A 12,958-nucleotide genomic window follows, 5' to 3' on the forward strand; every position below is an offset into this window, starting at 1 on the left:
AGTTTTTTTAGCCCCGAGGTGCCGAAGGCACCGGCTAAAAAACTGGTTTTATTCTTATGATTGTACATTTTTATATTCGTAGAAAGCTGGATATAATACGATGCTAGACATAGTTTATTCGTATGGATGAGAACCGGTTCCTATTCACCGGATTCGAATGAATACGAGAAAAATAATTCGACTTACTACACCTGTAACTGCAATTGCCTAATACCAGCGAGGCTGCTGTCTATGAAACTCTTAACTTTAGATCAAACAAGCCAAAATAAGGAAAGCCAAATCTCTCCTTTTTTGTCCAAAGAACCGGGGTATCAGATTAAGTAACACCCATCAGACAACCAACTCTTTGATTGAATGACCTTTGTTCTAACTGTGCATGGTAATAAGTTGCGCCTGTTTTGGAATAAGCCGCGGTCGCGGTTAACCTGAAACTGCAACTGCAACAGCCGACAACTGATTTGTTTTCCTTTTTTTTATAACATGTAATCTTCAATACTTTACCTTGATTTTCTCAGAGTCATCCTTATACTAAAGTAGAAAGATGTTTGTTTGTCTGTGTGTCTGTGTATCTGTGTGTCTGTGTTTCTGTGTGTCTGTACCGAAGGATCTCGCTAACCGCTGAACCGATTGGGTTCGCCTTAACAGGGTAGCTTCTCATAGGTCCCGGGAAGGTTTATAACTATTTTTTGGGGGGGTGGGACACCCTCAACCCCCCCTCAAAAAATGAAAAATCTCCCCCCAAAAAAAACACAATTTTTTTTTACTTTTTTCTTTTAAAATTTAAAATAAGAAATTGGGTTATTAAATTTGACTCTCTCCTCCTCAAGTGCCCCTAGAGGCCTCTAGGGTCGTAGCCGCTAGTCTAAAAATAAAGTAGGGAGGGAATAAACATTTGAATGTAAATTTGCATTGGTTCAACCATGTAATCTTATTCGTTAGCCCAAATATGGTACATTTATCATTGGGGATGTATATAAAGTGATCTCCATTCTCATATCCCTTGAGATCAAGGGATCTTAAAGGATAAGACAATGGCCAATGATGATACACAAAATTACCCCTTGTGTGGATTACAAATAGCGGTTGAAACGTTTGAACACTCAATTAAATTTACCAGCTAATCAAAAATTTATATTAAGCCAACGAATAAGAAACGTTATTATAAAACTTTGGAGACTAGTGATATCTAAAGCCCAATGTTCCCTTTCTCTCTGCTTGAGATCCCTTAGTACTGCCAATCAAGGGGAAGATTATTCTAAGTATCCTACAACCTTTATATATCTGAATTATTTTATCTATCAATATAAATTTTTCAATTTTAACGCTAAGATTCTAATTTCAATGTTGCTATATTTTTAATTATTTTTAGGACCTGACCGAAATACATTAGCTCATGTTATTTTTGAGCATGTCAGAGCAGTTCTTCTCTCTACACAAGGTACTTCATTTATTAATTGATTGATTGCTGGGGCAGACATACGATTTTAAAATCATTCTATAAAGTTGGTTACCCCCTCCCAAGTCCCTGAAAAAGTTTTTCAGAGTATGGTCTAGGAAGGGGTGAGGCGACAAAATATAGATTCCCATCCTTCAGATATTTATCTTAGAGAAATGCCTTGGAATAAAGGGGGGATCTCCCTTTAATGTAATTGAAATAAAGCATTTTTTTACACTTTAAACATTAAGATATATAAGTTTTCCGGAATTTTAAAGTTAGGGGGAGATTTGAAATCTGCATCAAATTTTGAGGATTTTTTATAAAATTCGTTTTTTCTATAATTCTTATCTAAAAGCGGAAATGCAATTTAAGTTAATTAATTTTGGCATCTGTGATTGGTGGATTTAAAAATCTGCGCTCTGATTGGATGGCGTACATCATTCAACCAATTAGAGCGCAGGTAGTTTAAAATCCCCCAATCCTATTGGTCAAAATTAATTAACTTAAAATGCATTTCCGCTTTTAGATAAAGAATTATACAAAAAACGAATTTTATAAAAAAAAATCCTTAAAATTTGATGCAGATTTCAAATCTCCCCCTAACATTAAAATTCCGGAAAACTTATATATCTTAATAAACATACCTAGTAGGCCTATATACATTAGATAGGCACTGCGGGCATTTTAAACTCCACTTTTGAGCATTTTTATCCAATATTCTTTTTCCTCGTACTCATTCTGTTATTACATAAAACTCGACGATTTTGAGTATTTAAGGTGTCCCAGAAACACCTGTTAAAGTCTTGTTTTCTAAAAAAATAAACTATCATCATATTTGTAATTATTTGTGGTATTAAAAGGATGCAAATCTTGCAGAAAACTTTCCCCAAACTATAAATATGAAATAGAATAGCCTAAACCCATCCTGGAACTTGAATAAAGCTCAATCAATTCATTAATGAGCGGTATCTTAAAGAAGAAACAAAAAATCCTACTACTTTATAAAATAGGACGTATCAAAATTTTTACAACCGTAGGGACTTTTTAAGTAATGAGGAAATTTAAGCTCACACAAATGAATCAAAACTTATTAAACTATTTAAAGAATGATTATGGAAATACTCTGCTGAAATATGAAACTATTAGCCTTTAAAGTAAGGTGTGCCATATTGCACCACTAAACTAGCTCAGTACTAAAGAATTGCCAGAAATTGGTTGCTAGATTGCTGGGGTCATCTAATTGAAAAAGTTTGGCCCTGTGTGAAGCCTCTGCCTGCATTAAATAAATGCTTTTTTCCTTGTCTATTTATTAAACTTATCTACTTTGTCCATCTTTATGCTCCTATAACTTTATACTAAACAAAATATAAATTATATAGATTGCAAAATTATGTTTTTTTTTAAATAGTTGTAGTTAGGATCAGTTATTTATCGTACAGCTTTCCTCTAATAAAAACCAGTTTTGTTTGGCCCAAGGGGCCGAAGGCCCGGGCTAGGAAAACTGACATTAATTTTATGATTTGTATATTAATTTTCATTTAAAATTGTCTTTAATACTGTGCTAAACGTTTTTTTAGTGGGGCTGAGAATAGGTTCTAATCCAGTGGATATTAAATAATTAATGGTTTATATAGAAGCCATACAAATTTAATTTAATTAAATGTTTAAAACACAGTGTTATAAGTATTAACATTGTTTTTGTAAAAGTAATTTATATTTCTAATTTTACTTAGGCAATGAATAAGTTTTGTTGTGAAGCTTTTCTAAATGTTAAATGTTTTTCTATTTGTTCCAAAAGGTTTTGTAAAAATACCGCATTTTCAAACGCTCTGCCAAGAATATAGAAATATTTCCACTCTTCATATTTTTAAATATTTTTAAACATAGGTTTTCTCTTATGTAAGAAACAAGGCTAACTATGTCATACGCAACAAAACAATATCATTCTCCTAATTTTTAAAGGCGAAGCCTTTCAATAATTAGGGTTGGTCCGTCCGTCCGTCCGAGACGGATAGCTTTTTTCGATAATTTAGACATGTTAGAATTGTCCTATCGATTATTAACTTTGCATGGTGAACAGTTAGGTACGATTTAGAAAGCGTAGCAACTCTATAATCATTACCAGAATGTCCGTACGTCCATTTTAAATATATTGATTTTTTACTTTTTAACAACAAAGTACAATATTATAAGCAAAGCAACTCTATAATCAAGATCAAAAAATGTTAGTATGTCCATAAACATTATCTTGTATCAGGAAGTTTTTCAACAAATTTACTCACAATGTTGCTTTGACTATTATTCATTTTTATTCTGATTATTCAGTTCTGACACTATATAAGTCCATTTGTCCTATCGTTTCAGAGCTTCGCTTTTATGGATGTTGTCATCCTTGTTTTAATGTTATCAAAACAGTACAAGTAGAAATTTTTTTTTTAACTTTGAGAATTTTTTTTTTTTAAGACCAAAATTTAGTTACCGTTTTTTCAGTTATTGAAGAGAAGCTTTGCTACCGAGCAAAAAATGCATTTTTAAATCCTTCTCCATTATAAAAATGTATGTACAAGATAATGAAATTCTATTCACAGGCTCCTAAACTTGTGACGAAATAGCAATTTGTATGTTGCTGCTCCACTTTACCTTGTTTCTAGTTATGTAAGGTGATTGGTTCGAGCCTCAACCTTACTCGAGTTATAACCGAAGATTTATGCTTTCTGATCCCATGTTCCTGAGTTCCTAATACGTCTATGTATATAAGACGTATGCAAATTAAATAATACAGGCGTAATTCAAAAGAAATGCATTTATATAGATTAACCAGTGCCCTTTGTTCCCCTACAAACTTTAGTCGAAAAGGACCCCATTGCTATTAAGTTAGATAGTTGTTTAAAAATTATTACTAAAATCTGTCTGAAGGTTTTAAAAAAACATTATTACATAGAAATAATTAAAAATTAGAATTAATTTTAAAAATAAAAAAAAATCTGACATTAAATTGGTGTAATGTTATTTTTATAGCCAGTAATAAATGTGTTGTGTGCAATACCTGACTATTCCGCTGGGAGGAATTAACATCATTATAATACAAATTAACATGAACAATATATACCAGAAACATGTACAGGGTGACCAATAAATATTTCTGTAGAGAAAAAATATTTGTTGGTGTTCTATAATTGATTGATTTAATTTATACCATACATACACAGTGCGTATGAAGGTGCTTTGACTTTTGTGTCAGAACCTAAATTGGGACATAGTGCATTTCATTACCCTAGGTTAGGTAACTTTTCAACAAAGTCTAAACTGCAGCCGTTTCTGAGAAAATTTTAAGTTCAATTTTCATCCACTAGGATTTACCGCATAATCATGACAAGAAAAGCAAATATTATTTATTCAAAATTTTGACCAACTTTGCTTTTATAAAGTCTGTCATAAAATCTCTCTATATATGATTTATTTAAGGCTGAATTTCCGTGACTTTAGCAAAGCAACTGATAAAATGGCCATGAATTAACTCACTTAAGGAGTGGTTTTATGAATAACTTTATAAAAGCAAACTTGTTCAAAATTTTAAATAGATAATCTTTGCTCTTCTTGTCATTATTATGCGGTAACTCCTAGTGGATGAAAATTTTCAAATTTAATTTTTTTTAAAACGGCTGCATTTTCGATTTTATTGAAAAGTGAAATGAAGTTACCTAACCTAGGGTAATGAAATGCACTATGTCCCAATTTAGGTTCTGACACAAAAGTCAAAGCACCTTCAAACGCACTGTGCATAGATATACTGTATTACAGTTTGGTCAGCCTGTAGATATACTTTAAATATACTGTAGTACAATTTCGTCACCCTGTTGAACCATAAATATATTGTAGAACAGTATGGTCACCCTGTTGAACCATAAATATATTGAAGCAGAATTGTATCGGACGTATGTATTTGTACTTGTGTAGTGCATACACAGTACATTTATAGGGTGCCCAGGAAAAATAAATTCTTACGAAATTACAAAACTTTCATATCTTGATACTTGATACCCAGTAGTCCGAGAATGAACACAAGTTTAATAAGTACAGGGGAAATTACAACAAAATTACTGCTTCTTGTAGTTGAATATATATTTGGTTATGAAAATCATTTTGTTTTGAACAATTTAGTTTGTAATTATGTTTAGAAACTATACTGTACAAAATTGGAACTTTGTCTGACGTCCATGCAATATCCTATCAATCCTGAAAAAAAGTTATGCCTAAACTCTTTGTATTTTTAGTGCATAAGATATATTCCATAAAAAATATATACATTGTAATTTCCTAGATTATTTAAATTATATCATTTCTTTTTATAAAGCGGACACGCTTTAAATTTGTACTTAAATGGTCTTCAAATTATTCAATACCCATATAATAGTTTAGCCAAATGTGCTAAACTTACTTCAATCTTCTAAAATTCAAACTTAGATTTAATCTTTTCAGTAAGTGTACTATGGCAGGAATAGACCAATAAGCAAAATAATAAGATGGATATTTGTGGGCAGATAAAAAGATCATTATTATTACTAGTAAGATAGACCCCCAAAATCACGAAACTTTTCCAAGATTTTTTTAAAATTAATCAGTTGTTGGTTACAGGTTGTATTATGGAGATTAAAACCACCATTGCAAGTCTTGCAACTATGCACTAAAATAGTTTGTTGTGTTTAAGTCTACAATAATATGGAAAGAACTAAACTCTAAATAGCTCAAAAATACTTTTCTTTCAATTTTCCTTTGTTTATTCTGTAACAAAAATTTTAACATGATAGAATCCATTTCCCCAATGAAAAGTGAATTTAGATAGTCTAGGAGCGTTAAATAAATGGATATAGAATATAAGTGGATATTTTGACAGTGTAAAAATTGTGGTCAATTTAGGTTGCTAACTTGGACATCACTTGTTTGTCAGCTTGTAATCCTTTGGGAGGGGATTAAATGGGTAAAGGGAATAAATGGGGGATCGTTAGTTTAGGCAGCTACAAGTTTCACTCTATTAGAGTATATGATAATCCAAGTAATTATAAATCCATTGTTAATTATTAGACATTGAAAATTTCTTGAAAATAGAAGAGGAAGCAAAATAGTATTTTAAAGTTTACTTCCCCTTGGGTAACAAATTTCTTAATTTTCTTTGATTGCTGGAAAATTTATTTTCTCAAATTTCAAAACATATTGCTAAATTTTTTATTAGAGTAAAATCTTAATTTCAATTCTTCATATGTGACGTAAAAAAAACACGTCTATTATACATCTCTTTTTTTTAGTTTCCTTTTCCACTTCTCCTCTCATCCTTTATAAGTATTTTTATTACGTCACAAAACACTTTCCAGCACTTCTTCAGATTTTAATCTTCCAGTAAACCGGCGTTATGAAAAAGACAATCTAAAATTAAAAATAGCGTGTTTTTTGTGTGCAGATCATTGAACAAATGTTAGTACGAAATCTTCTTGCTTTATTTCATTTAGTTTTGGTTTGGTCAGGGTGGGCCTGATGGGATAATACTGGCTTTATAAATATCAAAACATTCTTGTGCTAAAAACGTTTATCAGTCACTTTAGAAAAGATGTAAAGAGGGGGATTTTATTTTCTGACATTTTTTGATCCCTTGGTTTGGTCGTTAATAGAATATAGGCTTTTTCAAAGAGTTTCTTTAGCTGTTCAACTGTCTTAAAAGAAATTTCCACTTTAGGCTTTACACTATAAAAAGTGTTTTACCTAAGAAAAACTTCCAATACATTTAGTATTTTTTATAAAGATTTCTCCAAAAATTACAAAAATATGTTAAAGCTTGATACATTAATCATTATAGTGATCCTATTATATAAAGTAGTATTATGATAATTGTCTGTAGCGAATTATCTCTCTAACCGCTGAACTGATAGGGTTCCCCATTACAGTAATCCTTGTTACAGGTACATGACTATTTGGGGGAGAATATCTCCACCCATAGACGTCCAAAAGGGGGGGGGTAAAGTGGGGATTACCCCCCCCCCCCCTAAAATTTACCCCTTCCCTGGGGGTGCCATAGGCACCCCGAATCATTTAGGAGGGGGTATTTACCCCCCCCCCAAATAAATTTTACCCCGGGGTAAAAATTTTGTGGGGGGGTAAAAAAATTTACTCCTGCCAACAGATTTCAGGGGGGGTAATTACCCCCCCCCCCCCCCCCCCAAGCAAATTTTAACCCCAGGGTAAAAATTTTGGGAGGGTAAAAAAAATTTGCCCACTTTTTTTTTTACCCACCCCCCAAAAAAAAGCTTGGTTGCCCCTGTCTCCACCCTCCCACAATAAGTGCCCTTTTAGATGAACTGAATTTAGTTTCCGAAAGTGTGCGTAGCTTCCACGTCCTATCTCAATATTTGCTACTAGCTAAAAAAGCTTCAAACGTCAAAAAAAATCAAAATTTGAAAAATTAAAATTTTTGAATGTATAATGTATAAATCGTTTATACATTAAATCGCTTTTCCATTTGACCGGAGTCGCTGAAAATAGGGTCTGCAATAATTGGGTTATCTGCTGTACACTTTAGGAAACTAGGACTCGAATAGGAAATTTATTTCAGCTGATCCCCTTTTAGGCTTCTAAGGGCGTAGCCACTAGTACCCAATATTTGATTTAAATAACAATTCCTAAAAGTTCCATGAATATTTTTAAGAGTGTAGTTTTACAATACAGACAATTGATGATTCAGATATAAATCTCTGAGGATTCAATACTCCTGTAAAAAGAATAATCAAAAATCTTTTTTTTATTCTTTCTTTTCTTTACACTTCTATAAATAAATGATATTGGTTTTTAGTAATATCTAACATCATATATAGGCATAAATAAAAACAATAAAACACAATCCAAAATAATCTCAAAATATCAAGAGAAAAAAATCAACATATCTCAACTAAAAATTTATTTATTATTACTTTGATCGTACACCAGATTTAGATTTTTTAATAAAGTGAACTCTGTAGCGGGCTAAAATGACGACCCCCCCCCCCTCCCCCTCCTTTACCTCATCCCCTCCCCTCCTACTGGATGAAAATCCTGTTCTATAAATGCGAAGGGATATTGCATCCTAAATTGAAGACAATTTTTTCTCTTGTCATAATATCCACGTATATTTTATGTCCATTCAACTAAACCTTTCTTTGCGAAAGAATCTAAGATTCTTAAATTCTACACGATAAAGTAAATATTTGCCCCCGACGCCTATTTTGAATATCTAATGCATTTATTTAAATGTAAGAGAATTACAATTTCTAAATATTCCCTGAAATAGCTGGCATTATCTTAATATTGTCTGGGGAATTCAATTTTGCTTGTTTAGTTGTACTGCATGTAATATGTATGTGTCTAGAAAATGGATTAAAGCTAATATGGATACCTGATTAAATCCTCTGGGGAAACTTGATAACAATGTAATTGGCCTGACCCTTGTCTGGAAGTTCTAACTATGCATAATAATAAATTACTCCTGATCAAAGACATTCCTCCGTCTCTTCCTATTAATGTCTAGCACCTGACAAAGTTTCAGAAGGTGCAACTTTTAACGTCTTTAGTTATGACCCCGCGCCGTTTGTGTTACGTTAAAGTCGCGGGTTAGCAGATCATTAGTAATTTTTATTCTCGTAAACAATTGTAAATTTAAAGGTGTATACATTTTTAAATAAAGCAAGACAGTGCAAAGGCATATAATACTTAATTATCCATGTTATTTGTTTGCAAAAATTTCGCAATTTGAAATCGTGGAAAACCATAAGAATTTGGTGCAAACCTGGTTTTAGATTACATGCAAATAAAGGGGGTTAAAAGAGAAGAAAAAAATATCATTAAAATAGCAAAATAGCTATTTATGTCTTAAATGCTATTTTAATGAGATAAGTATACCTACATACATTTTTATTTGAATCCCGCCAATGCTCGTTATATATATTCATCCTTTTTTTATTAATCTAATACTAAAGTTTTGCATGCCAGAAAGAAATTTAATTTTTGAGTTATGAATAACCACAGTACAGTTCAGTGGTATTATAAAGGATGTAGTATGTACGTGGATATTATGGCAGTGTAAAATTTGTCGTCAATTTATCTTCCTAAGATAGAACTTGTTTATTGGTCAGTTCGTACATCCAATAGTGAGGAGGGGAAGGGGTAAAGGGGGTGGAAGGACTAATTGTCATTTTAGCCCGCTGTAAGTTTAACTTTATAAGAGAACATGAAAATATGGGTAAGATCCGAGTAATAATATATCCATTGGTATTATAGTCTTTTTCTTTTAATTTTATTCTGAAGAAAACAGAATTTTATATTTAGTAATAGAATTTCTATGAACCATTCTTTTTAAAATACAGCAAGGTAATTGTGTCTTAAGATCTCACAAACCAATAAATTCCATTTAGGGAACCGTCATAAAGCTACCGGGATAGTTTAAGGTTATTATATTTCTAAATTGATATTTTGGTATGGTTTTTTGGCTATGTTTTCCCCTTTCCCTCTATACAAAGTCCGTAATTGTTTTGGACGAATTCACCGATTATATTTATGGGATTTGACAATGGCTTTGAAATTCTGCATAATATAGCTGGTAAAATATGATTGGGTTGTAAATTTTACCATGTTGTACTTTCCTTCCTACAGGGTGTTTCAATAGAAACGTTTTTCTTCAAATCTTAATTATGCATAGAAAATATAACAATTATATAAAATGCTTTATATATTTGGAAAACCTATTTTAGGACATTTATGTTTCAAATATTTGAAAATAATTTTTTCAATAAATCATGCCTTAAAACCGGTTTTTCCAAGGGCCTTATTTTTGAAGATTTAGGGATTTCAGGTTGTGGAAAAAATGTTCACATTTTTAAAATTCAAATTGCGCAGCTTGTATTAATAGTAGAAAAACGCCATGCATATCGTTAGAATTGTCATAAACTCTATTTTTTGGAAATATAATTGCCATTTTTGTGCTATTTGTAGTTTAGGAGCTACGTTGAAAATTGTGAGAAAGGTTGAAATATTTTAAGTAAGTTGGAACATTTTATCACGTAGCTCATAAACTACAAATAGCACAAAAATGGCACTTATATTTCCAAAAAATAGAGTTTATGACAATTCCAACAATATGCATAACGTTTTTCTACTATTAATACAAGCCGCGCAATTTGAATTTTAAAAATGTGAACATTTTTTCCACAATCTTTAAATCTGTAAATCTTCAAAAATAAGGTCTTTGGAAAAACCGGTTTTTAAGGCATAGTTTGTTGAAAAAATAATTTTTAAATTTTTGAAACATAAATGTCCTAAAATAGGTTTTCCAAATATATAACGCATTTTATATAATGTTTTTACTTTCTATGCATAATTAAGATTAAAAAAAAACGTTTCTATTGAAACACCCTGTACATAAAGACGTAGAAGTGTAATCGTCGTATTTATAGAAAGGCTTTGAATGTACACTACCTATCTTGTTGTAGAATTTTCATAATAAGTAAATCTATGTAAATACTTGATTACTATTTTATCCTTGGGATAATCATGACAGGATTAGGTATACAACCTTATTTCTTATCCAGGTTTTCATAAAATATTTCCAACACGGTCCTTGTACAGCTTAGAAATCTATTTACTCAGCTTTACATACAATTGCAATAGACTTATTTTGGTCAATCGGTATGTCGGTTATGCATCAATAGACATTTTCATGAAGATTATGTGTTATCTAAATTTTATCGAATATGCTCTCTCTTTCTTTATCTTTTTTTATGGCAAATGAACATCTGATCTACATTGGATCATTTGTCCGACCAAGATGTTACCTGGCCTCGTTAGATAATAACTAATATATACATTTTAGGATTCACAGTGACGTTGCCGTACTGTTTTCTCAATACAGAAGTCAAGACAATTGTCAGAAACAACTGGGTCAGATGGAGAGCTAACAGGTAAAACTATTTTTAAGGACGTACACTACACAATATTTAAAGTATAGAGTATCTATGTTGACGGCAATGTAAATATAGCTAACAATTGGTCAAAACAAACAATTGAATATTTTATAAAGTTTTAAAAATTGGGTTTTCCACGTTTCACAATTTAGGACGATCATTTATACAATATAAAAGTCATTTCAACACAAAAAAAATCTTTTTTATAAGTAAAAAAAGTTTTATTATAAAGAATTTTTTATTTTTATCAGATTTATTTGTAAAAAAACATGAAAAGTTGAATGCAATTACAGAAATGAATAATATTTTTGACCATTGCATTTCCCATTTCCGATATCAAAGGCAGATAACAAGGACAACAAACCACTCAACGACCAAGGACATAAAATACGAAAGTTAAGCTTCTTCTCTTGTATGAACCAAGAATTTGGTTGTGCTTTTGTAGAAGCTTTGCACTTGTCTGTGAGGTGTTTCAGCGATTCCTCTTGTTGCATGGAAATTGTATGTACAAGGACATTAGAAAGATAAAATAGTAACGACAAAAAATAATATAATATCATTCAAAACGAGGCAAAGTAAAAGTTACGAATTTTAAGTCCCAAAATTATTGAAAGAACACAAAGCGTTTGTTTAATTTGATAGAAAAGTAAATTTTGTAAAAGATCCCTTAATGTCCAAATAGCCTAATTGTCCAACCACTATTAATTTAGACGATTTTTCATATCAACTTTTTATAATGTCAGAACCATTATTTATGATAACAAAACCAATTTTGATTTTATACTGCTATAGGCTAGAGAAATGGATGTAGAATATTTACATTTGGATATTAGACAGGGGAAAAATTATATTTCTATTACTTATTTATTGGTCAGGTCGTTCACCCCATTGCATTGGAGGGGAGGGAATGGGGTAAAGGGGATGGAAGAGGGGAATCTGATTCTGGAGTAAGATCCAAATAATGATATGTCCACGTAATTAAATTCCATATTTATATTGCCATCATAGCTCTGAAGTTTGCAATACAATTTGGATGTGCAAACTACGTTAAATGGCGTTGAGGTGGGTTAAGTACATGGTCCAAATGATTATACCAAATATTTTTCACTGTTCACTTAGAAAATTTACTCAGCAAGCAATTTTATACTTTTACATCAGTTCTCATCTTCAATCAATAGAAAAGAGAAGTTTTATTCCATTTCAGATATTTTCTCCTTGGAGAAATTGGATAGAAAAACTTTTAAATCAAATTAAAAACTAAACTTGTTAAATCAAGTTGATATAGATTACAATGATTAATTTAATGCCATTCTTAGTTAATCAATAAAATTTTTAAGGTTTAGTTTCGAATAGTTTTCATAGTATGAAGTTTGTAAAACCATTTTATTTTTTGGAAAGAAAATGTTTTCCAGTATCGCTTCGAAACCAGGGATAAGGGATGGGAAACGTAAGAAAATATTATTCCAGGCCTATTTTCCAACTAGGCCTAAAAAACTAGTTTCGGGATGACGCAGTAGTTAGATTTGAAAACTATGAACAATGA

At 31.3% G+C, this 12,958-nt stretch overlaps 1 protein-coding gene across 2 annotated transcripts in view; it reads left to right on the plus strand.

Moving 5' to 3' along the window:
- The window catches only part of LOC145316003 (diuretic hormone receptor-like), a 115,868-nt gene that overhangs the window by 85,401 nt on the left and 17,509 nt on the right, over window positions 1-12,958 (plus strand). For both annotated transcript variants that reach the window (XM_080156263.1, XM_080156264.1), the window contains 2 exons: window positions 1,370-1,438; window positions 11,325-11,412. In XM_080156263.1, coding sequence (XP_080012389.1) covers window positions 1,370-1,438; window positions 11,325-11,412 — 157 coding nt within the window. The remainder of the gene's footprint in view (window positions 1-1,369; window positions 1,439-11,324; window positions 11,413-12,958) is intronic.

The sequence above is a fragment of the Acartia tonsa genome, chromosome 4, assembly GCF_053477335.1.
Source record: "Acartia tonsa isolate MP-2025a chromosome 4, ASM5347733v1, whole genome shotgun sequence".
In the NCBI taxonomy this organism is placed as follows: domain Eukaryota; kingdom Metazoa; phylum Arthropoda; class Copepoda; order Calanoida; family Acartiidae; genus Acartia; species Acartia tonsa.